The sequence below is a fragment of the Ursus arctos genome, unplaced genomic scaffold, assembly GCF_023065955.2.
Source record: "Ursus arctos isolate Adak ecotype North America unplaced genomic scaffold, UrsArc2.0 scaffold_26, whole genome shotgun sequence".
NCBI classification, from domain to species: Eukaryota; Metazoa; Chordata; class Mammalia; order Carnivora; family Ursidae; genus Ursus; species Ursus arctos.
Window position 1 is genome coordinate 40,510,166 of NW_026622941.1, and position 23,822 is coordinate 40,533,987.

The following is a 23,822-nucleotide window of genomic DNA, read 5'->3' on the forward strand; positions in this document are numbered from 1 at the left end:
AGGCGCCCCAACTCAGTTTATTCTTAAGACACAATCTCCCACTTAAAAATGGGAAAACCAGGTAGTCTAATAACTTACTAGATACGTGGCATGTGACTCATGGGACTAATGGGTGAGCCCACTGCTGCAAGGACATATATTATTTATTGGATGATTTTATGATTATGAAACACATGGCTGCCAAGTATTTTGTCTTATTATTTCAACATAAGTTTGCAAACAACACTTTAGTTTTTGTAAAATAAAGAGATTTAATTTTTCTAAATTTTTTTCGTGTTTTACCGTAAAATTCAAATTTTGTAGCCATTAATCTGAGACCATTTTCCTCTGTGACTACTTTGGCCCAAATGTTTAGTGTATTTCATAAGTTCCTATTGGTATTCTGTCAATACATCGTGCTTTTTAAAGTCTCTTATAGTCCAATATATTTGAGAACTATTGCTCTTAATCCATTTTAATTATCTCCTCACCTTTTGGAAGAATGGCCTCGAGGGTATTAATATGCGTAACAGAAGCAATGACTTTTCTCCTAAAATTAATCACTGTGATATATTTGAAAGCTCCTTCTCCTCACCTAACTTAACATTTTGGTTATCATATTGACCAAAAGACGAAAAAAAAAAAAAAAAAAACCAAACCCTGGGTAATGGACTGGCAAAGAAAATGATAAATTCACCTGACATAAACGTTGTTATGCACTCCAGCCAAGCCATTCATCTAATGATAGGTGCATAAAACATAAATATGATTTGCTTAAAACCTTCCTGTGGTTTTTCACCTCAGCAGGACTCTATCCAAAGTCTTAAGCGTGGCATCTAAAGCTTCTCAAGACCTGCCCCGGCCCTCTCCCTCCACTTGGCTCTCTCCATTACCTATATGTGCCTTGTGTTCCAGCCTCTGGTTTCCAAATCTTTGTTTGTGTCTGCCTGGAACGCCCTTCTTTCTCTTTCCTCAACCTTTCCCTTATTTGCTTGGTCTCCTTCCACACATTCTGCAGGACTTGGCTCAGACATCACCTTCTTGAGAAAGTCAGGTTAAATGTCCTTAGTCAGAGCCTCCATGGCCCCACAGAGCCCTCTCACTGCACTTCCCACACTGCTCTAGGAGAGCCAACCCATTACTCATCTCCCTTCTACTCTGTGAGCTCCCTTGCAGATAAAGACCCCATGGAATGGTTTGTTTTTATTTAGTTTTTAGGCTTAGCGTTTCCTGAGCTGAGCATAGTGCCTCGCTTTCAAAACAGTCTGAGTGAAAGAATGACACTGTCTTGCATAAAATGTGTTAAATTAAGAATATACGAATCCCTTGAAGATACCATCTCTAATCAAAACAGATTTTTAAAAATCACTTCAGCTCTACATCATCTGAGCATCTGCTGAGCAAAAGAATTTTCCAGTGAAGGTTCATTATTTGGTCAGCTATAAGTTGCAGAGTTCCCCAACTGAAATTATGTGACCTGCAAAAATGACAATCTGTCCTGGCAGCTGTTACCAAATTCCCAGACACTCTGCAGCCTAGAGTTAGAGTTGTTTCTAATTTTAAGCATCTAATTTAGAACACATGCTCCCTTGGCAACTGGACATTAGACTTTTCAACCCACCTTCTCTCCAACCTGATGGGAGATGCAGACCTCAGGATCTGGGGGCACATTCTCCTTTTGCTCCAATTTATGAGTTCTGATTTCACCGCCATTGGCTCTCAAGTCATTCTACAAAATAAAAACGATCTGTGAACTAAAATAAAAAAAGCTCACTAGTCTATGCTCTTCATAGCCCATCTATTAAATAAATTTGGGACGGTAAAAGAAAAGTTCTTTTAAGAAGCCTTGGGTCAAATCAACCCAATTCTCACAAGCAAAACCCATTGACTAGTGAAATGACAAAAGCGGCTTTGTGGACACACACCTCAGAGTTAAATATTTGTACACTAGTCTAAAACTGGATGCTCATTAGAACACAGACACATCAACACAGACACAGAGAAACCACCCCCAGCATACAACGTTCTTGTGATTCACTCCTCTAGCAGCAGAGCTCGTGGGAATGCAAAGCTTGTGAGTTGTATCAGAAAAGACCATTCTGGAGCAGGGGAAAGGAGATGCCAAGTGCCAATAATTAAGAAAATATACTGACCATATACATAAATGCTCGGCCTGGAAAGAGAGACAGGGATGATGCATACATATAAAAACTGAAATTATATTTAATGATACCAGAAAACAACCTTTTTTTTGGTGAGACTTTCAAAAACATGCTTCTTTTTTGCATAAAAGTCATACATTGTACTAAGGACATACCTTATTCTACTTCTCAGAACAGAGCCTCAACATAAAAAAGCAGGCATTAATATTGTCATAAGGAGTAAGCATAATCACATTTTGTTTCCTTGCGAAGAACACTTGGGGCAAAATAGTACAATTAACTTTATCTACTAGCCCCGCAATCAATATAGTATAGATGAATATGGACATTTCCTACCTTTAGTTTGCTACCTTTCTGAAAGTCTGGCACCTTTCTGTTCTCTATGATTCTTTAGACAGGGCCAGTGTGAGTGTGCTGACTGAGGTGTGGGGTCCCAGACTAAGGGACAAGGCAGGCTCTGGAGAAGCACCCATGAGGAGAGGGCAGCGAGTGCTGCAGAACACAACAGGACCACCGAAGGACTCGTTCCTGACCCCATCTCGAAGCCCCGCCTGCCAGAGTGTGTGCGCCTTGTTACAGCCATCCTCTGTAAGGGGCCTGAGAAATTCTTTTGGGATGAGATAAAACGTACTTTTTACAAGAATTCCTAAAGACTTTTCAACTCTTAAAATTTACGGAGCGGGAGAACTGCAATGCTGAACTCTATTAGGAGTTAAAAAAAAAAGTCACTGAACAGGCTTTTCCACTTAGGGAGTCACCTGGTTGGAATGTTTATAGCAGGAGGGCACAGAGAAGCAGCAAAATCTTGAACCGAGGGAAATAAGCTCCAAAGATCACCTGTTTGCTCTATCTCCTGACCTGCCTTCTAAAAGTCTAACTTTGCGCGTTTTCATGCTGTCGGTAAATAACCAGTCCGTGGTGTTCTACTTTACGATCGAGTTATACACATCGTCTCTTCTTAAAGCCACAGTGAAAACTCAGGACGAAATTATTCATTGCCCCGCGACTTGGTCCACCAATAAGTACTACTGGAGAATGTATACTTAATAATGTGAGGAAAAGAAGGCTCAACTCCTGGAATACAAGTTATGACTTCTAATAGGTACTTGTTTCAGTCTGCCTGGGAACAAATAAAATTCAATACTATCTTCCAAATTTGTTAAACAAAAACAAAAACACAGGACCTCAAGAGATTCATGGCTTGTATTCTGAAATCTCAGAAGGAACAAATGTTTGAGAGCCACAGATCTATGTCTGTGTAGAGTGTTTATACGCATGTGTAGGTATGAATAAATGGCATTTAAAAGGTATCTTTGGTCAAGCAGTTCTGTAGTGTCAGCCTGCCAGGTAAGCCTAGGAAAATCTAAAATGGAAAGACTCTCCATTTGATTTAGAATACCACGTTTTTATCTTACAGAGCATGTCATCTTCCTGTTATTTCTCCCTCCCCTTTACCTATCCACTATTCTATTTCTTTAGAAAATCATTACATCAGAAGTAAAGATTAAGTAGGCCATATACTGTATGATTCATTTATATGACATGTCCAGAATAGGTAAATCCATAAAGACGGAAAGCAGATTAGTGGTTGCCAAGGGATGAGGGGAGGGGGAATTGGGAGTGACTGCACTGGTATGAGGTTTCTTCTTGGGGTGATGGAAATGTTCTGGAATTAGACAGTGATGACAGCTGCATGACCTTGTGAATACATTAAAAAGCACTGAATTATATGTGAAAGTGGTCATTTTACGTCACATGAATTCTGTATCAATAAAAAATTGCAAGAAACCTCCCCACCCCACATTAATGTCGAATATATCCTACATTTCTTGCCAGTATTCTCCTTTCCTCAAAAACAAAAATGAGTGTTTCTTTTAAAACTAACTGATTACCACTTTTTTAGCAACAATAACAAAATCAAGCAGAAGAGACAGGATAACGCCCAATGTTATTACTGGATGATAACATCCCCAACGAAGAAGTGGGGTGGGAATGAGGCCTAGGAAGGCAAAGTCAGGATTCAAACACGATAAGGATTCTGAATGAAGCTAGGGTAGGGTTCACACGGAAGGAGAATGGCTAGGGACCAGGGAGAGAGCCGGGTCTGGGAGACAGCTCTAGTTTCTGTGCTCAGCGACCACTGACTGGATGAGTGAATGAATGAATGGATGACCCAGAACACATACTGTAGAGTTGGTGGAGCTGCTCTGCTTGGACACAGCTGCCTGGTACTTGGCCATTCGATCCTTTATGGAGGTTTCTGACAGGCGTGGGAAGTCCAGATTCCGCCTGCTCTCGCTTTTCTCTGCGTTGAACGGAGAAGATGATGACTGACCTGGAACCACACAAATAATGTGCTCGATCAGAAGATAAAATGTGATTTGAATGGTTTCAAGAGCTTTTTTTTTTAAAGATTTTATTTATTTATTTATGTGACAGAGAGACAGCCAGCGAGAGAGGGAACACAGCAGGGGAGAGGGAGAGGAAGAAGCAGGCTCTCAGCCGAGGAGCCCGATGTGGGACTCGATCCTGCAACCCCAGGATCACGCCCTGAGCCGAAGGCAGACGCTTAATGACTGCGCTACCCAGGCGCCCCTGAACGGTTTCAAGATCTTAAACCTGGGGCTATTGGAATCGGATGTAATCCATTTCTTCTATGAAGGGTACAAAGAAGGAAACCAGGAATATAAGTGTCACTTACTAGGTAATAGTCACTCACTTTCCCAACATCGAAAGGAGAACCCTTACCATAACTGAGTATTATATATTTAAATATTTTGGCTTATTTAACACTGGAAAAAAACTAGATCTCAATGCCATTTTAATTTGCATCCTTTTTTTTAAAAAATATTTTATTTATTTATTTGACAGAGAGAGACACAGCGGAGACAGGGAACACAAGCAGGGGGAGTGGGAGAGGAAGAAGCAGACTCCCAGCGGAGCAGAGAGCCTGATGTCGGGATCAATCCCAGGACCCTGGGATCACACCCTGGGCCAAAGGCAGAGCTTAAAGACTGAGCCACCCAGACACCCCTAATTTGCATTCTTTACCAGGAGGCTGATGACTTTCCTATTGATTTTATTTTTTTCTTTTGTAAAATGCCTGTAAAGGCCCCCTTCCAAACATAATTATTATGCTCTCAAGGTGTTATGTTACCACGGGTAATACAGGATAACCAATCTTGACAGAGGACACTGCGGTCCATCCATGGCAGCCCTCAAGCCCCAGATGACCGTGGAGCCAAAAGCATCACCAGTATTTCCCTCGTCATCCCCATGGGGACCCCTTGGCGGTCACAAATATAGTTCCTTGTAATATGTGACACTCCCCCTCTAAAAGCATTGGCTTTGAGGCCAAAAGGTATTGCTACTAATGTGTACTTCCTAGGGAACCTCACGCACACGGAACACTGCTTACCTGGGCCTATTTCCAAATCATCCAGAGAACAGCTGTTTTCAGAGATCCTCCTTCCACCTGTACTACGGCTCTGGGACCGAAGAATCTGCTCGGAAAACAAAATCCAGCCATAAGCTTTACACAGAAGGTGGGAAATCTTGATGAACATTCAAAGAAGAGGCCTGCAAATCTCCTTTATTAATAAAATCCACAAGAGATTAGATTTTATATTAGTTTTTACATTCCACAGAATGTGTTTTTAGCATTATAAATACGAAGCACTACATATCACAGGTGCCCAGGGAGAAAGAACTCTATACAGGTAATTCTCTCTGGTAATAATCACTGCCTAACCAGCTTAACCAGAAAACGAAGCACTTGAACCAGCCGTGGAGGGGAATCCTCATGTCCCAGAGACACTGCCATGTCTCCCAAATGGTCAAGTCCGGATGGCAGTATCTGCTGTTTGTTTCCCTTCTCCCTCCCACTTTATCCTTGCTGTTGCTGCCTTGGTTCACTTTTTTTTTTTTTTTTTAGGATTTTATTTATTTGACAGAGAGAGACACAGGGAGAGAAGGAACACAAGCAGGGGGAGTGGGAGAGGGAGAAGCAGGCTTCCCGCTGAGCAAGAAGCCCAGGGCCCTGGGATCATCACCTGGGCCAAAGGCAGACGCTTAACGACTGAGCCACCCAGGCGCCCCCCTGGTTCACACCTTTATCTTTTCCCTGGACTACTGTATTATATTTCTAATTGGTTCCTCTATACCTTCCAGTCAAGTCTCTATGATGCTGCCATTACCCCATGTCATGTAATTATCCCCCAATATAAAGCTATATCACTCTCTTGTCCAAAATGCTTTAAAAAATTCCTATAATCATTCCAAGAACTAAATCTAAAGTGCTTCGTGTGTCACAGAAAACCAGTTCTACATCTAGTTCCTCCCTCCCCTCTCTGAGCATTCCCTTCCTCGCCCTTTACCCTCCAGGAAAAGCAAACAGCTGGGAGGTCCATGAGCTTGTAAATGAGTTCCCTTCCCCCATTCCCCTTTTATCCTTCTATTTGTTCTTTCCAGACTCAGTGGAAGCTGTACAACATTCTCTCCATGAAGTCCACCCTGCCTCTCCTACACAGATCTAAGTAGTCCTTCCTCTGGTTCCAAGGTACCTGGTCACACTTCCACTACAATGCTTATTGTCTGTCCCTCCACTGGACTGGAAGCCTACTGAGGGCAGGGACCATGTTCCTGTTTTGTTTTTTTTTTTAAAGATTTTATTTATTTATTCAACAGAGATAGAGACAGCCAACGAGAGAGGAAACACAAGCAGGAGGAGTGGGAGAGGAAGAAGCAGGCTCATAGCAGAGGAGCCTGATGTGGGGCTCGATCCCATAATGCCAGGATCACGCCCTGAGCTGAAGGCAGACGCTTAACCGCTGTGCCACCCAGGCGCCCCCATGTTTCTGTTTTTTAAATAGAAACATGGATGGTACAGGTTTTTTGAATAAATCATTCTGTGATTCCTGTAAATTACTACATTTATCTCTCTCATATCTAGGGTAGATCTCTAATTAAAGTTACAAAATTTTAAGGCTGGAAAAGTAACTTAAGAGAAGGTCATTGGCTGTCACAGAATGTTCCCAGACAATAGTGCACAGAGTATGTCACGTTTATTCAGCTTGTAATGAGAGCCTTCAACCAGATGCTATCATTCAAATCTCAATTTATTTCCAGAGAACTTGAAGTGGGAAAGATATCTGAAATCCGGTAGGACAGAAGAGTAAACCACTTGGCACCCTTCTGAACTCAACAGTAGGGAAGTTATTAAACCTTTAAGTTCAATGGACTAATCAACGCAACAGTAAAGTTTAAGACTGTGAACTATCACTTTTTCAAGGTCTCCCCCGCCCCCACTAGAGAGAGAAAACATGCCACTTCAGAAATCAGAGCCAAGGACTCGTTTGTTTGTACCATACCAATGACAATAGTTTCTTGCAAATTCAATATACATTTCATATAATTTATCTCCAGTCAGCTTTGCTAATTACATGATTAACTGATAAAAAATAAGCTGTAGCAGCTCTACCCTTGCCACATCAACTCAGGTCAGCGGCACCAACATCAACCACATTCACATGACTCAAAGGACGCAACACAGTCCTGCTCTGAGAGCAGCCCCTCCCACCTAGAAATGAAGATCATCAGCCAAAACAAAAAGACACATTTGTCAGGACCCCCTCCCCATCCACATTTTTTAATTTTCAGAACATTTTTCATTTGCAGATAATTAAAGGAAAGTCCAAAGACTTATTCCAAATGCTGCTTCATTGTAAGATGATTACTATAAAAATCAGAATTTTCTGGGCTCAAAAACAGGAGAAAGCCTGGAAATATGCTTTTCTTTTTTTTTTTTAACCAAAGCAGAAAGGGTTCTGCATCCTTAATAATGAAGCAATATTTCAAATATTTACATTCTGACAAAGATGAAGTTCAAATACGATTCCACGAGTATGTGTAATGTGTCACAACCTGCAGATAGCTCAGTTTTCTGCCTGTACTCCAGTCAAATCCCTCTCTGTCTCATGCAGAGTCCCTTCACTGGCATTATTGGGAGCAAGCCCATTTAGAACCAGAACATATGCCTTGCCAGGGCAGAGGCTTACTTTGGTTTTAGATGCATAAAATTTTCCATCTTTGCTAGCTTTCAATTTAAACCTTCAGGTTAAATAAAGTTAAGAGCCTTTTTCTTTTTTAAAGCCTTCTGGTACATGAGGGTATCAGTACTCCGAATTCTTTTCTTCCAAGTACTAAAAAAGTGAATGTGCAAAGCCATTTGGTCTTAAAGAAAGATAGAGAGAAATGTCTTTGGAAATCGAAGTTATACTGATACTGGTTCTGAGGAAGAACACAGCTCTGAGATGGAAAAGCTTTTAATGAGATCCCAGATGAAGTGCTAAGCATTTCTTTCAGTACTGGTTCACCTCCAAATCACTCAAATATTAAGAATAACAAGAATTCAAATGCATTTACAATGAATTTTGTGATCCTCATTTTACAAGTGTTAATCTGAGGTACAGGAAGAAGGAGGAGTTTCCTCTAATATTTCTCAAGGAAGTAGAAGAACACAAAAAGAAAAAAAAAAAAAAAACAGGAATTCTGATACTGAAATACTCTTCTGTAACAGGAACACATTTTTTATCACATTTCAGCCCTGTTTACTCAGACGCCTGAGGGAGCCTGTTCGGAGAAGACAGAAAAGACAAGATACTTCAAGACTTTCTGGAATTTCCTAAGGCTTGGCCTCACCCCACCCCACAAGTCCTCCTTCCTGTCAGCTGACTGTAGTAACTCTCAGCAGTGGGATGGCCTCTTGAAATACTCTCTGAGAATCCATAAACCAAATGCATCAACACATCCCAATAAGAGAAAAAGAGCTTAGGGCTTTTAGCCAGTAGTCTGTAGAATTTCTTTTCTCTGGAAAATTTCCTTTTCTTTTCTTTTCAAGATTTTATTTATTTATTTGAGAGAGAGAGAGAGAGAGAGACAGACAGACAGACAGCAGGAGCAGGGGGAGGGGCATAGGGAGAGGGAGAGCAGGGAGCCTGATGCAGGGCTTGATTGCGGGTACCTGAGATCATGACCTGGGCCGAAGGCAGACTGTTAACCAACTGAGCCACCCAGGCGCCCCTCTGGAAAATTTTCTTAAAGAAATAAAGTAAGTGAGGTCCCAAATATCAAGTAAAAAGCAGGATTTCCTGTCTCCCTAACTTCTAGGAAAAATTCTTGAAGTTGATTCTCAACACTTTAATTTACCTTGTACTTCTCTCAGCTACTTTCTTCAACCTTTGGACTTTGACCTTCCTTCAGACTCTCATCCCTCCAAAGTCAAGGGTAGAGGATGACCTCTAGGGAAAATGGGACTTTGCTGAACCGTGCATAAGGGTGTAGCTAAAACCTAGCCTTAATTTCTCTAAGTATTGAGAGACAAACATTTCCTTCTTCAGGCAGAAGAAAACAAGAAAAATGGAGCTCTTTTAAGTAAAATAATATATATAGAAGGAGCTCTTTTTATCCAGGTTGTGGGATTTCTCTGTATTTTCTGTATTTCTAAGCATTCCACAAAAATTATATGTTACTCCTACAATTAGGAAAAAAGAAAAAAAGGAGAGGCAATACTTCATATTTATTAATATAAATAGATAAAAGTGATAAAAAACAAATGCTGACAAGGCGCTGGAGAATTAAATATGTCCTTAGATTGCGCTAGTAGTGTTACAAAATAGTATAATTTTTGAGAACCAGCTGAAAATATGTAAGAACTCTTTTTTTTTTTTTTTTAAGATTTTTCATTTATTCACCTGACAGGGAGAGACAGGGAGAGAGAGAGGGAGAGTACAAGCAGTGGGGAGGGGCAGAGGGAGAGGGAGAAGCAGATTCCCCGCTGAGCAGGGAGCCCAAGAGCTATGGCAGGGCCACCGATCCAGGGACCCTGGGATCATGACCTGAGCGGAAGGCAGACACTTAACTGACTGAGCCACCAGGCACTCCAAGAAAAATGTTTAATGAATTATGGCCTTTGATCATGAGAACATCACTTCGGTAATTTGCCCTGCCCCCAAAATAACTAAAAATGTTTCTGCCAAGATGCTTAGAGTTTATTAGACTAGAAAAATATCTAATTACTGGGGCATGATTAAACTATAATGAAATACTATATTCCCATAAAAGGATAACCGCATGAACTAGGAAAATACATAGAAAGGTCAATATAAAAAAGACCAAACAAAAGATACAGCACACAAAACAGTGAGTACACAGGGATGAAAACCATGTAAAAACTAGTTATTCAATGATAGGATATCATTGTGCACAGCTGTTTTATTCTTTTTACTGGTGAAGGTTACTGGTTTTTCCTGTTAAGTTGGCTTTTTCTTCTCCTTTCTGGTTTACGGTGTGTGGCAGGGGAGAGGAGGGACGAGCTTCGTACAAATCTCTTGCATTCCCGTGTATTTCTTCTCTTCATTGCTATGACGCTTTTAATTCAATTACAAGACTATAAAATGTGGGAAGTGGGAAGGTAGAGAGCTAAAGTCTTTGAGAATACAATTGCTGATATGTTTAAAAGTTTTCCCGGTTTCCTTAGGTTTCAGATAAGGCAGACCATGGCCAGTTGTTTTTACCTAATAAACAGTTACTAAAATATTAATGAAGACACTGTTACATGGTCGAGACAGGGCACTAAACAATTTCAGTCCTTGTTCTGATATTAATTAGCCAATCACACTGGGCATGTCAGTTAACTTCTCTGACCTCAGTTGTTTCCATCTGTAAATTAGGGATTTTAATACCCTGAGAGCAGTGAGCTGGATTAAATAACCTTACAGTCCTCCACAGTTTCTAGGATTTACGTCAAAGATATTGATAGGGATTTTTCACTTATTATAACTCATTAATGAATTAGAAGACTAGAGGAAATGACTAACATATTCATCTGGATACACACACCTATGTTGTCTAATCCAGGAGTGAGTCTGATTCCAGAAAGATACAGGGAGTCATATTTGAGGGGTAAGTGAAGTCTTTCTGGCCACTCCAAACTCTAATGGAGCCAACCTTGCTTACAGAACGATCCAGTCCTCTGACATTCCTTTTCTTTTCTTTTTTAAAGATTTTATTTATTTCAGAGAGAGAGAACAAGTGGTGGGGAGCGACAAAGGGAGAGGGAGGGAGGGGGGGAGAGAGAGAGAAGCAGAAGCCTGATGTGGGGCTCAATCCCAGGACCCAGATATCATGTCCTGAGCTAAAGGCAGACACTTAACTGAGCCACCAGGAGCCCCTCTGACATTTCTTTTCAACATGTTTTGATTTTTAACTTTTCAACATGTTTTATTGTAATGAAACCAGCTAAAAACCAGTAAGTAGTTAGTTGGCCTGAAAGTAAACAGGAAAGAGATAACTGGTCTCAGTTGGTACATCAAGAACAGCCATTTAGGGCAACAAACAGGGAGAAATATCAGAATTCCTTGACCGGCATCTCTACACCTGGATCCATTACTACCTTACCACCAAAGACGAAAGAATTACTCAGTTATTAATTCAGGGTAAATAAAACTTAATTTTATACTGGTACGACATCTTTACCGGAAATGATGTGCTAGAGAGGTCAGTCAAAATAACACTGAGAGCAGTATACTTACATTTTGAAATTATAGAAGAAGCTATAAATCATGGGTGAATATAATAAATAAGCAAAAACAATTACTTTTGGTAGGATATATGAGAAAGATGGCATTGATAGAAAAAACAAAGGTAATTCTTGTGTTTATTTAACAAAACCAGTTACTGTGTCCATATTTAAAGTTCTAGCATGTTATCTATTGGAGCTTTAATGTTGGGTCAATTTAAGATTTATGATTTGCTGGGGTGCCTGGGTGGCTCAGTCGTTAAGCGTCTGCCTTGGGCTCAGGGCGTGATCCCGGCGTTCTGGGATGAGCCCCGCATCAGGCTCCTCGGCTGGGAGCCTGCTTCTTCCTCTCTCACTCCCCCTGCTTGTGTTCCCTCTCTCACTGCCTGTCTCTCTCTGTCAAATAAATAAATAAAATCTTAAAAAAAAAAAAAAAGATTTATGATTTGCTGAAAAGCAAACTAAAGATATACTCCTCTACATGAAGATGACTATATTGGGGTGCCTGGGTGGCTCAGTTGGTTAAACGTCTGCCTTCGGGTCAGGTCGTGATCTCGGAGTCCTGGGATCAAGCCCCACATCAGGCTCCCTGCTCAGTGGGGAGTCTGCTTCTCTGTCTGCCCCTCTCCGCTCCTCGACCCTGCTTGTGCTCACTCTTTCTCTCTCTCTCTCAAAAAAAAAAAAAAAAAAAAAAAAAAAAAAAAAAAGACTGTATTAGGTCCTACAGTGATATTGACAGTTATTCAATAACTCCCTAAGTCCACCTTAAAATTATGGCTTAAAAATATGCAATTAATACCAATTATGAACCTCTTCAGAATTTTATTCTTCTTAGAATATAATTTCAAATGACTTACTTAAGACATTAAGGAAGCAGAAGAAAAATGTTATTAAGAGAAGAAAAATGTTATTAAGAGAACACTAAGTGGATAAGAGAACACTAAGTGGATAAGAGAACCAAGAAAGGAGAAAATAAAATGTCATGGATAATTTTATAACAATGTACAGATTCCCTTTGGACACCTATCCATTCTTCAGGAAGGCAAATATAAATTGTTTCCTTGATGTAGATTACAGATTGGTCGGCCACGGATAACTATCTAATGAACACAGATCAGGCTTCGGGTTGGTTTCCTTATTTTCTCAACGGCTTACTCCAGGACACCAACACATATACACTGTTCTGTACGAGTTAGAGAAAGCTAAACAAAATACCAAATGTCACTTCCACGAAATTACACAAAGAAAAACCACAAAAATTTTGGACTGTTTGAAGGAGGATGGTTTTACTCTCATATTAACAAGTGTGGATTTGTTGGTGTTTTGGTGCTAGCCACTCATATAGTGATCCTGGTGATAAGAGGAACAGAAATTCTACGGAAAGTTTAAGGGCTTAGGAGTCTAAGGGGAGAAAAGTAGCAAACAAGTGAAAAAGGGGCTGGGACAATGGAAACTTCCATTTTTATTTTAGATACTTCTTTTTTAGCTGAATGTACTGTTTTGCCTTTGTAATATAGACAAATTAACACAATTAAAATATGACTAACTAAAAGCATTAAAATATACCATGAATAATGGGGGGGAAGGAGAAAGAAAAAAAAATCTAAATAGTTTAATTCTTTTCACTTATGGACAAACTTATTATTTTCTCATTGCGACTTTCCATCCATGGTTAGTCTCCAAAGAATGAGCAAATGAGTGAGCTTATGTGTTTTAGGAAACAGTGATTTTTGGTGAGGAAGTACTCTCTCCTCTTCTCTCCTTTCTTCCTTTATCAAACTCCTCTCCTACAAAATGGAAACACTTCATGGAAGAAGCAGTAGTTCACATCTGTCTCAAAGTATCAACAGATATCCACAGTCTAGTCCTATTTTCTTGCATTACACTTAAGTGGTTCAATCTTGACCCAAGCAGAAGACAATAATTTAAATGGGTTATGAAGGCAGAAATATATCATCCAAATATTTGGTCTTTATTCTCCTATCCAAGGATTTGTGTGAACCAAGTATGTTAGGAACCAAACAGAAAGAAGTGAGATTGAATGAGCCTGTCACATGCTCCTTACATGCTCCTGGTCATTCCAGGGCATAAAAGAGGAGGTACTTAATTTTTTGAATAACCACATTCTGGTTTCTAAAGATTATGGATTCAAATGTCAATGCGATGATAACTGAATGTTGGTTATGACTAGTTAATCAGCTATCTTTTCATAAAAGGATGTCCAGGATAGTTACCGCAGCTACCTAAAATCCAGATCAACATACACATGAAGTTAGGATTGCTAGACCACCCCAGTATATGCCACTGGGGGTGGTGGGCATGTTTCTTTTTCCTAGTAATGATGGTAGGTTATATTAATCCAGCCACTGCTCATTTGCTCATAGGAATTAGAGCCATCATGTTCAACTAAACCATCTGACCTGAATAATGACCTGAATAATTCACTAAAGGTAGAGAATAAGTGAGGAAGAGCATTTAATCAGCTCTTATTATTTATAACCTATTTTAACTCTAAGCTTTGTTTCTTCCTTTTATTAAGTAAGCACTAAGAGCTAAGTCATTGTACTAACGACTGGGGAAGAAAAACAACATTACTTTGAAAGAAATTACAGACTTTGGGAATATACAAAATTTTTTTAAAAGATTTTATTTATTTTGTAGAGATGGGGGGAAGGAAGAGCAGAGTGAGAGGGACTAGCAGACCCCGCCCCCCCCCAACACAGAGCCCAATAGGGGGCTCAATCCCACGACCCTGAGATCATGACCTGAGCCAGAATCAAGAGTTGGACGCTTAACTGACTGAGACACCCAGGTGCCCCAGGAGTATACAAATTTATACGTGATTATTAAGGGAAGCATGATATAAATGGCAAACAAAAGTAAAAAGAAAATTCAATAGGTATAGGAGAGCAAGAAGGGTTAATTTAGTCGAGAGAACCTGCGGTAAAATCTCAGTTTTGATAGACCTTGAGGAATAAGATTTCAGAAATCAGTAATGGGGTGACAGGCATGAATGATTTAGAAAGTGAGGAGTGATCCAGGCTTTAAGTATAAGATTGGCTCTGAGACTGAAAGGTAGGTTGAGCTCAGGCTGTGGAAGACCCAAATATTGAATATGGATTAATTCTGAGGCATCAAAATTTTTTTTAAGATTTACTTAATTTAGAGAGAGAGAGAGAAAAAGAGAGAGAATGAGTGGGAGGGGCAGAGGGAGAGAGAATCTTAAGCAGACTCTGCACTGAGCAGGGAGCCCTGCATGGGGCATGATCTCATGACCCTGAAATCAAACCTGAACAGAAATCAAAAGTCAGACACTTATGACTGCCTGGGTGGAACCCTGGGTCATCAAAAGTTCCTGACTGAGGGAGTAAACTAATTTACAAATCTATTTAGAAAAATAAAGAGCAACATTGTAGAGATGGATGGGAAGAAAGAAAAGAGGCTGATGGGGGAGGTAATAGCAATACTATGGGACCAGACAGAATGGCCCATACTTGAGAGATGTGTAGAGAGTAGGCTTATGTATTTATTTAAAGATTTTATTTATTTATTTATTTATTTATTTATTTATTTGAGAGACAGAGAGAGCACAAAAGTGGGCACAGAGGGAGACGGAGAAGGAGACTCCCTACTGAGTGGGGAGCCCGATGTGGGGCTCGATCCCAGGACCCTGGGACCGAGACCGAAGCTGAAGGCAGATGCCCAACTGACTGAGCCACCCAGGCGCCCTGAGGGTAGGCTTATTTACATGGCTTAGTAAGTGACTGACTGGGAAGAGGAGGCAGGGAGAAGGAAGAACTGATTCTAAAGAGTTTCACAACAAGATTTGGTGCATGGTAATGCATGAAGAGACCCCAGGGTAAAGCAGGTTTTGGTTAGAAAGACAATGATTTCTTTTTCAGCCTTCTTGAATGTGAGTGCCTAAGGGATATTCAAAGAGAGATGTCTGATTTGGCAGGCAACCAGAAATATGAGGCTGAAGCTTGGGTGAAGAACTGAGGATTAGAATCTAGTTTGGGGGTTCACCTCCTGGAGTCATGGAAAGAGATGAGATTTCACAAGGAGAGAGAAAAAAACAGGAGGGCAGAGATCAGGAAGAAAAGTGGACAACAACAGAACCATCTCAGGCAAAAGGGAGCAAGAGAGACTAAGAAAAGTGGAACTGAAGCCAATTAACGTTGTCTCCTGTAAATAACTGAGAAAAAGATTTAGGAGGACACAATATTAGAGCATTATTTCCATTATCTATGTGCTCCCTGACCCTGCCCCGCTAGTTAGTTGAGATTCAGTCCAGTTCTCTAAAATTTAATTATGGAACCAAAGATTCACACAATTTGTACTTACTATATTTACTTGTCTCATGGAGGTACTCATTTGTTAGATCCGAAGTACACATTCTTTCTTGTACACTCTTGCTCCCAACAAGATTTCTAGAGTCCCCACCATATTTCTCAGAGCTTCCTTCCAAAGATCCAATTATGTAACTTCCCGATTAAAGCCTTATCCACATTAAAGCTGAAATTATGTTAACATTAACCATAACGTAGTTTCAAACTAATTAGTTATTCCTTAAGCTAAAGTAGACAAAACTATTTTTTAACATTTTTAAAAAATATTAGACAAAACTTTTTAAAAGTAAACTATCCATGTTCCTAACATGGATAAGGATGCTTATTTAGAAACAGCTATAAAACCAAGGGCAGCTCTGTTTTACTAAGCAGTCCATTAAGCGATAAATGACTATTTAATCAGGAAGTTTTAAAGGGCACCTAAAAAAGCCCAGGTCAATCTTAGACACTTCCCCTCCACCCCCATCTTCCTATACCATTAACAACCAGGCGGTCTGCCCTATGCTATTAGAGATCTAGAAGGATCTTTCTTTATAGGAGGAGTCTTTCTCTACTCTGACCAGCCACAAAGTGATAGGCTTGTTCTGACCCATCTCTCGCCAGACATTTATGAGAAAAAATTCTCTCACCAGATCCTTACACATAATCAGCATTTTTGTTTGCTGCAATCCCAGTCATTTCCTACCTTAGGCCAGTTTCGACATGCACCACGCTTTTGCACTGAATCGACATTGTGTGTGCTGGCATGACATCAGCCGTCCTGCCCCTAACAGGGTCTCTGAGGAGGAGGCTTACAATGGTGCTTTGAGTCACAACAAAACCCCTTCCTCTCTATTTAGGATTTCTGACATTTTTTCCCTTCCACTTAAAATTCTTCTTCCCATTAAAAAAAAAAAAAAGCCTAAAAAAAATTTTTTTTATTAAGACCATAAAGGAGAAAGAGGGAGCTGGCAGGCCTAGAGGACTAAAAATTGAGAGGGATGAGAGTTTAAGGAAAGTCATAAAACTGCTTTGTGGTTACATCTTTTGCCAACTGGTTTCAGTGTTAAAATAGAGCTAAAACTCATGCACAGGAAAGGGTTCTAGGTTTGCAAACCTTTTAAAAATTCTTACTACATCCTCGAAATAGATGATCCTTTAAGCACCCAAGAACTTTTCGAGGCAGGAAAGGTATAGCCACTGCAAGTTACGGGAAGAGATGAACTAAGTCACATCAAACATAACTGAAGATTCTAAGACGAGTTATCGAGGTTTTTGTCTCAGAAAGAAGGTCTTATACCATTACTTCACACATGTAGGGATTTGGGCCAAATATTTAGCTTAAAAATTTTCAGCTTTCCCATCTAGATGGAATCTAGAGAAAATGATGGCTTTGCTTCCTGTCAGATCTGTTTATTTCATTATGATGACTGTTGTAACAAACCATCCCCATGTACAAAGCCAGATATGCAGGAAAGTATGAGAAAACTGGAAAAATTTACCAGTTCTGCCGCCCCTGGATTGTGTTATAAGTCACCAGCATATGTAACTCATTTTCTAGTTAAGTAATTCCCTCTGGGTACCCGGTCTGCAATCCACACGAAGGATCAAATTTCATTAGCAGTGGTAGGAAAATGCAACCCTGTGCATTTGCAAGTCAAAACTCCTGAAGGCTACAGCTAGTCTGGCTCTCCTCATTGATTTTTCCTGGGAGAGGATTTTAGCTGATAGAAAACATTTGTTGGAAGGCACAGATGAGGCAGTTGAGAAGAGGAGTCAGCTAGCGAAGAGACAACTAAGCCTCAGTCTTAATGTTAAACTCCGGCCTTAACGCTCAGCCTGCAGCTGTGTCCAAGCGGAGAGAGAGTCGGCAGTAATTCCACCCCCCAAAGCTACAAATGACAAAAGGCACAGGAAGACAAATTAAAAGGGCAAGCGTACAAAAACACAAAATCTAATCGGCACCAAACTCTCTTCATTTCTAGATATGAACCTGAATCCCAGCGTGTGCTTGCTTTCACGTGAAACTGGGTCAAAGATCCGGAAATCTTAGCATCTATGTAGATAATTCAAGACTTTTAGTTAATTCATTTAATTCTGAATCAAAAGACATACTGGCCACCACTCAAACTGTCTAGATCAGAAAAACAGCTTTGTTGAATCACTTGAATCGGCTTTCTCAAGTCTGCCACCGGCCCAGTCCTTACCTTGGTTTGAGTTGGTTCACCCTTCTCAAACATCATCTTAAGCCTGTTCAGCGGAACATTGTATTTCTCTATCTTGTTTGCGGCTTCTGTGTTCTCACTGATTTCAGGTTTTCCTACTTCATGCCTGGATTCTCCTAGACAATTTTCCATTTTCTTCCTTTCTTTCAAGTGGTCTTTAGGACGCTCACTGCCCTCAGTGCGGGGATACGGACACTGAGTAAGGGCTTCAGGAGGTGATCCGAATCTAGGTCTGGGGTGGGCTCGTTCTTCCTGGTCGGCTTCGGCCTCAGAGGCAGAGCTTCTAGCCACTTCACCGGCAGGCTGGTTGCCTCCGTGTCCGACCTCAGCGCTGCCGTTCCGCAGGGAGTCTGTGTGAGACTCTGTTCCCAGGGCTGGGTTCTCCCACTTCTTCTTTAACACAGTCAGGACTCCCCTCCTGCAGTGCTGGGGGAGGTTTTCAGTGTTCTAGAGGAACAAGAAGTAAGTGCCAGTTATAACTTGCCTGTTGAAACATTCAAACATGTTCTTTGTAAAATGAAAGTTAAAACCCTAAGCTGCTCCTGGGCCACTGGCGTTTCACACAGCTGTGAACAGTTACAGCCCTGCCACATGGAGAAAGCATCCACCCCGGGAGACGGAGAGGGGAAGACAGAAAAAGTCAGGAGCTGAAGCAGGAAGTGATAAAACAGGATAGCCTTATAAGGACAAAATGAGAAGAAAGGAGAGCCCAGATCTAATGACAGTTACATTGGAGACAAGGGATTTTTATCCAAAGATTAATAAGGAAAACAAGAAAGAGGAAACAAAATACTCGGTACTTTTAAACACCGCAGATATGCATTAATACAAGTTCATCGTTACATACCACAGAATTACATGGGGAATCCTGCTGGGTTTTTTTTTTTTTTTCTTTTAAATATGACAAAGACACAGTATAGCTGAAACCAGGCAATACCGTAATTGTGGATAGTATCATCAAGGATTGAAACTATTTGTAGAAATGTAGACAACTCACCACACGTATTTGCATAGATGATATTTCACCATATCTGACATAATCTACATGCATATGAACAAATTTTATTTTCACATAAGAACCTAACCCTCTTTTTTTCCTCTGCTCTTCTCTACATGTTTGTCCGCGTGTAAATTCTCAGTTATCAGAAAATTTACTATTTCACAGACCCTCTGGTAGAAAACTATCCAGGCTTCATATGAAAACACTACCCAACCCACTTTCTTGACTGAAGGACACACATTTACACATCTAAGAAAAGTCACGTTTACCTGGGTCAAAACGGAATTAATTTATACATATAGGACTGCAAACATCCTGGGAACAGCCACCACTGTTCCACACTAACAGAGGAAACATGCTCGATGAAGTAAAATTCAATGTCCCATACTCTGAAAGCGTTCCCATAAATAAACCGAGCAGTGCCACCTCCCAACAAGCCACGAACTCCAATACCTCCGTGCCCTCCGTTCCTGTGGTCTGTGACTCACCCGTCTTCAACTAAGGAAGAAAGGACAAACCACCTAGGACTGAAAGACTTCCGGGAATTAAACAGGATTAGCAGCTATATTGGGAATTAAGTCTCTCACCCTATTACTCTTCTGAATACACTGCATGAGCTGCTTCATCAAACAGCACCAAGGTCTGAAAAAAAACTTACGGAGGACAACTGCTTGATTTGAGGGTTTAAACCTTTATTGACAAGATGATTCATTGGTGGAAGAATGAATGGATCAGAGATACAAGAAGCGCGAAAAGTTTTCTTGCTGGAAAAGAATCAAACTGCTCTGGACGCTGGTGCTGTCTTATCGCCGGCAGCATGCTTTGCTGGATGCCAGCTCCTGCCACACAATGGATGAGCCAGCTGGGTCTCCAACTGCACCTGCCCTGCCCTTGTCCTGCCTAAACAAGAGCCCTGACACTCTAAGTGTCATTTTGCCTTGGTAACTGGACACTACTTTTCTCACTGATCATGTGATCCAAGTATATTTATTGACGTGGAAAGATGCTCATAAGACACTTTTGAGTGGAAAAAAGCAAATTTTAAGACCACAGGGATGCCTGAGTGGCTCAGTTGGTTAAGCGTCTGTCTTCAGCTTAGGTCATGATCTCAGGGTCCTGGGATGGAGCCTGCTTCTCCCTCTGCCTGCTGCTCCCCCTGCTTGTACTCTCTCTTTCTCTCTCTCACAAATAAACAAAATCTTAAAAAAATTTTTTAAGACACATAATCCTATTTCATAATACAAATGTGCATTTATAAATAAAAACAGAAAAGTAGTCTGGAAGAAAAGACATCAGGATATTAACAAGGTTACCTTTGGCTCATGGATTATGGGCATTTTTATCTTTTTTCTTTCTTTTTACAATAAATGCGTATTCATTATGTAACACAAATTAATAAGAAATAGAACTATATATCATCTTCCTATCACAAAAATCTACAGAATATTAAAACGTTTCGATGTTACTATAAGCAGCTCGAAAATGACCATTTCTCCTTTACTTATGATGACCAGGAAGAGAGGGATCTGTTGAATGGAGTACCAGCAGTGTCCCCAAAAGGGCCTGGGTAGAGGACATCCCTTAGGGGACATTGTAACAAGGAATAAGTGTGCTCTTTTATTAAAAAGAGTTCTTTTTTTTTTTTTTTTAAGATTTTTATTTATTTATTTGAGAGAAAGAGAGCATGAGCAGGGGGGAGAGGGAAGAGGGAGAAGCAGGCTCCTCACTGAGCAGGGAGCCCGATGTGGGCCTCAATCCCAGGACCCTGGGATCATGACCTGAGCCGAAGGCAGATGCTTAACTGACTGAGCCACCCAGGTGCCCTTTATTAAAAGGAATTCTTAAGGGTACACATTCAAAAGTGTTTAAGTGGGGACAAAAAGGGCTGTCTGGTCGGACAGCATGAAAGGTCCCACACCCTGAAATCACTCCTGGCAGTGTACCCAGGCAATGCCAAGCGTGCAGGTCTTTAGGACCCAAGGAGAGCAAAAATGGGGAAGAAGCAGTGATTTGGGGGAAGAAAAAGCAGCAAGAAGGTACAGAACAGCAATAGCTACAACAGTCTGGGCTGCACAATGGCAAGAGTATTGTATTTAGATGGCCTGGGTTATCACTGAAGAAGGGATTACAAACCGCTTCTATTTTCTACAATGAACATATGTTACTAGTCTATTCCAGCCCCACCCAGACAAGTGACCTTGGGCAAGTTTAATTTCTGAAACCATACTGGGCTACTGTGGAGAAGAGACGTGCCTACATCAAAGCATGTAGTGTAGTATCTGACATAAATAAAGCCCCCAGTAAGTGGTGACAATTAATAGTAAGTGGGTGGTCCTCCCTACTCCTCCAGCCACATCTTATGATGATCAACCACCGCACCCAGTCATCTCCCAAATTCTGAACTTGGGTTACAGTCTCTTATTGTTCCTTCTATTCTCTCTATAGTCTCCACTGTTCCAGAATGGGGGTGTGGGGCACATAGTAAGGTGAAATTCTAGTTGGTTTTAACTTTTTCCCAAGTATTTTCCTAGAAGAGGCCGTGGGAAGTCATGGCGGCTGCACGTTTTCAAGGGCCCCAGTGGTTGCTACACGACCACAGCCGCCTCTCTCAAGTGTGACATCCAGCACGCTGTTCATTCTACCCAGCAAGGCTGGGGATCTTGGCAGATTTGCCTCTGGACCGTAACTGGCTTCCTGAATCCAGATTAGATACAACCTGGAAATGCAACACAATGTCTTTTCTGCAGGAGCATTTGACTTGGAATTGGGATGTGTCCCAGCACTGTCCATCTGAGATGTATGACCATGGATAAATCCTTTCCTCTCTTTGGGTCTCTGTTATTCCACCATTAAAATGAAGAGGCTGGGTCAAACGAGCATTAGTGCTGAAATCTTGGCAGGGCTATCTTCATCTTAAAAGCTGAGGATGTTGGGTAGGAGTTAGCAGTGCAGCTGCAAACATGGGACTGCTGAGATACACAGCCCCCAAGGAAGGGAAGAAATTCCTAGGCTGAGAGCTTCCCAGAAAAGTGGTAGCCAGTCATTATGGAGAGGAGTGCCCAAACTGTACGGATTTCAAGATGTGGTATATTCCATGCTTGAAAGGAACCTGAAAATGTAACTGGTGGCAGTATTAATGGCCTGTGTTTCTCTTTCCTAGATGTAAGTAGAAGAGGAAGGAAAAGGGAAAAGTAAATTTCTGGAAAACTAGGCTATCATGTAACCTGACCCACTATTTGCTGAAGGAATAAATGTACCCACTTGCTTCTGAATGTTTCTCTAACTTGCTTTCCATGACAGAAACGTAAGTATTTCCTCTGGTCAGTCACATCTATAAATTTATATGGATATTTCTCCCTGTTCTTCAGGAGACAATTCAGGCTTCTGGTGGATCTTAAAAGCAACCCTCTGTCATTAGTGGAAAAACTGGTAGATCTGAATAAATTCTACAGTTTAGTTAATAGCATTGCACCAGTTAATTTCTTAGTTTTGATAAATGTTTGAGAGTTATGCCAGATGTTAACATTAGGGGGAGGTAGGTGGAGATACATGGGAGCTCTCTGTACTATCTTAAGAACTCTACTGTAAATCCAAAATAATTTCAAAATGAAAAGTTTCCTAAAAAAAAAAAAAAAAAAAAGTAACGCTCCCTCAACTTTGTATGTTCCTCTAGCTATTGCTGTCTCTTGCACTTTATAGTTAAGGGTCTTGTAAGCACTGTCTGCATTTGCTGTTTCCACTTGCTCGCTCTCCAGTCATGCTAACTTTATCATCCCAACATTTCTGAAGGAGCTCTAGTCAAGATCACCCACTACCTTTTTAACATTTTCATTTTATTATCTTATTTTTAACTTTCTATTTTCTCAATTACAAAAGTAATAAAAGGGGTGCCTGGGTGGCTCAGTCCATTTAGTGTCCAACTCTTGGTTTCAGCTCAGGTCACGATCTCAAGGTTGTGGGATTGAGCCCAGAGTCAGGCCTGGTGCTGAGCATGGGGCCTGCTTGAGATTCTCTCTCCCTCTCCCTCTGCCCTTCAGCTTCTTCAGTCACTCTCTATCTAAATAAATAAATAAATAAATAAATAAATAAATAAATAAAATAATAATAATAAAACTCATGGGGGGGGAGTCACAATCAATACAGGAATGTACACATGTCTTGAATATATACTCTAATTTTCCCTATTAGACTTCCTTACCCCTTCCCATTAAGATACCCACTGCCAACAGTTTGGTGCATACGCTCTCAACTTTTGGCCCCTTTTTTTATATACTATATGTATTTTTTAGATATTATAAATATATATATTTATGTGGGAAGATACCAAAAAGCATGTTATGCGTTTAAAGGCAAGATGTGGAACAGCATAGTATGGTTACTACACTATCACTACCAGTGTGTGAGAGTTCATATTTCCTCACATACTGAGTATTATCTAAGGAAAGATCCGCCAACTGTTTAGATTATAATTTATATTTCATGGTTACTTTAATTTACATTTTTTTATTATTAGTGAGACTAAGCATTTTTTCATATGTTTATTGTTTCTTC

General features: G+C 40.6%; 1 protein-coding gene across 2 annotated transcripts in view; it reads right to left on the bottom strand.

Annotated features, from left to right (window-relative positions):
* LIMA1 (LIM domain and actin binding 1) overlaps positions 1 to 23,822 on the bottom strand; it is a 56,507-nt gene that overhangs the window by 15,359 nt on the left and 17,326 nt on the right. For both annotated transcript variants that reach the window (XM_026501899.4, XM_026501898.4), the window contains exons 3-6: positions 18,254 to 18,718; positions 5,560 to 5,644; positions 4,328 to 4,476; positions 1,601 to 1,708 (exon numbers count right to left, since the gene is read on the bottom strand). In XM_026501899.4, the coding sequence (XP_026357684.2) occupies positions 1,601 to 1,708; positions 4,328 to 4,476; positions 5,560 to 5,644; positions 18,254 to 18,718 (807 nt within the window). The remainder of the gene's footprint in view (positions 1 to 1,600; positions 1,709 to 4,327; positions 4,477 to 5,559; positions 5,645 to 18,253; positions 18,719 to 23,822) is intronic.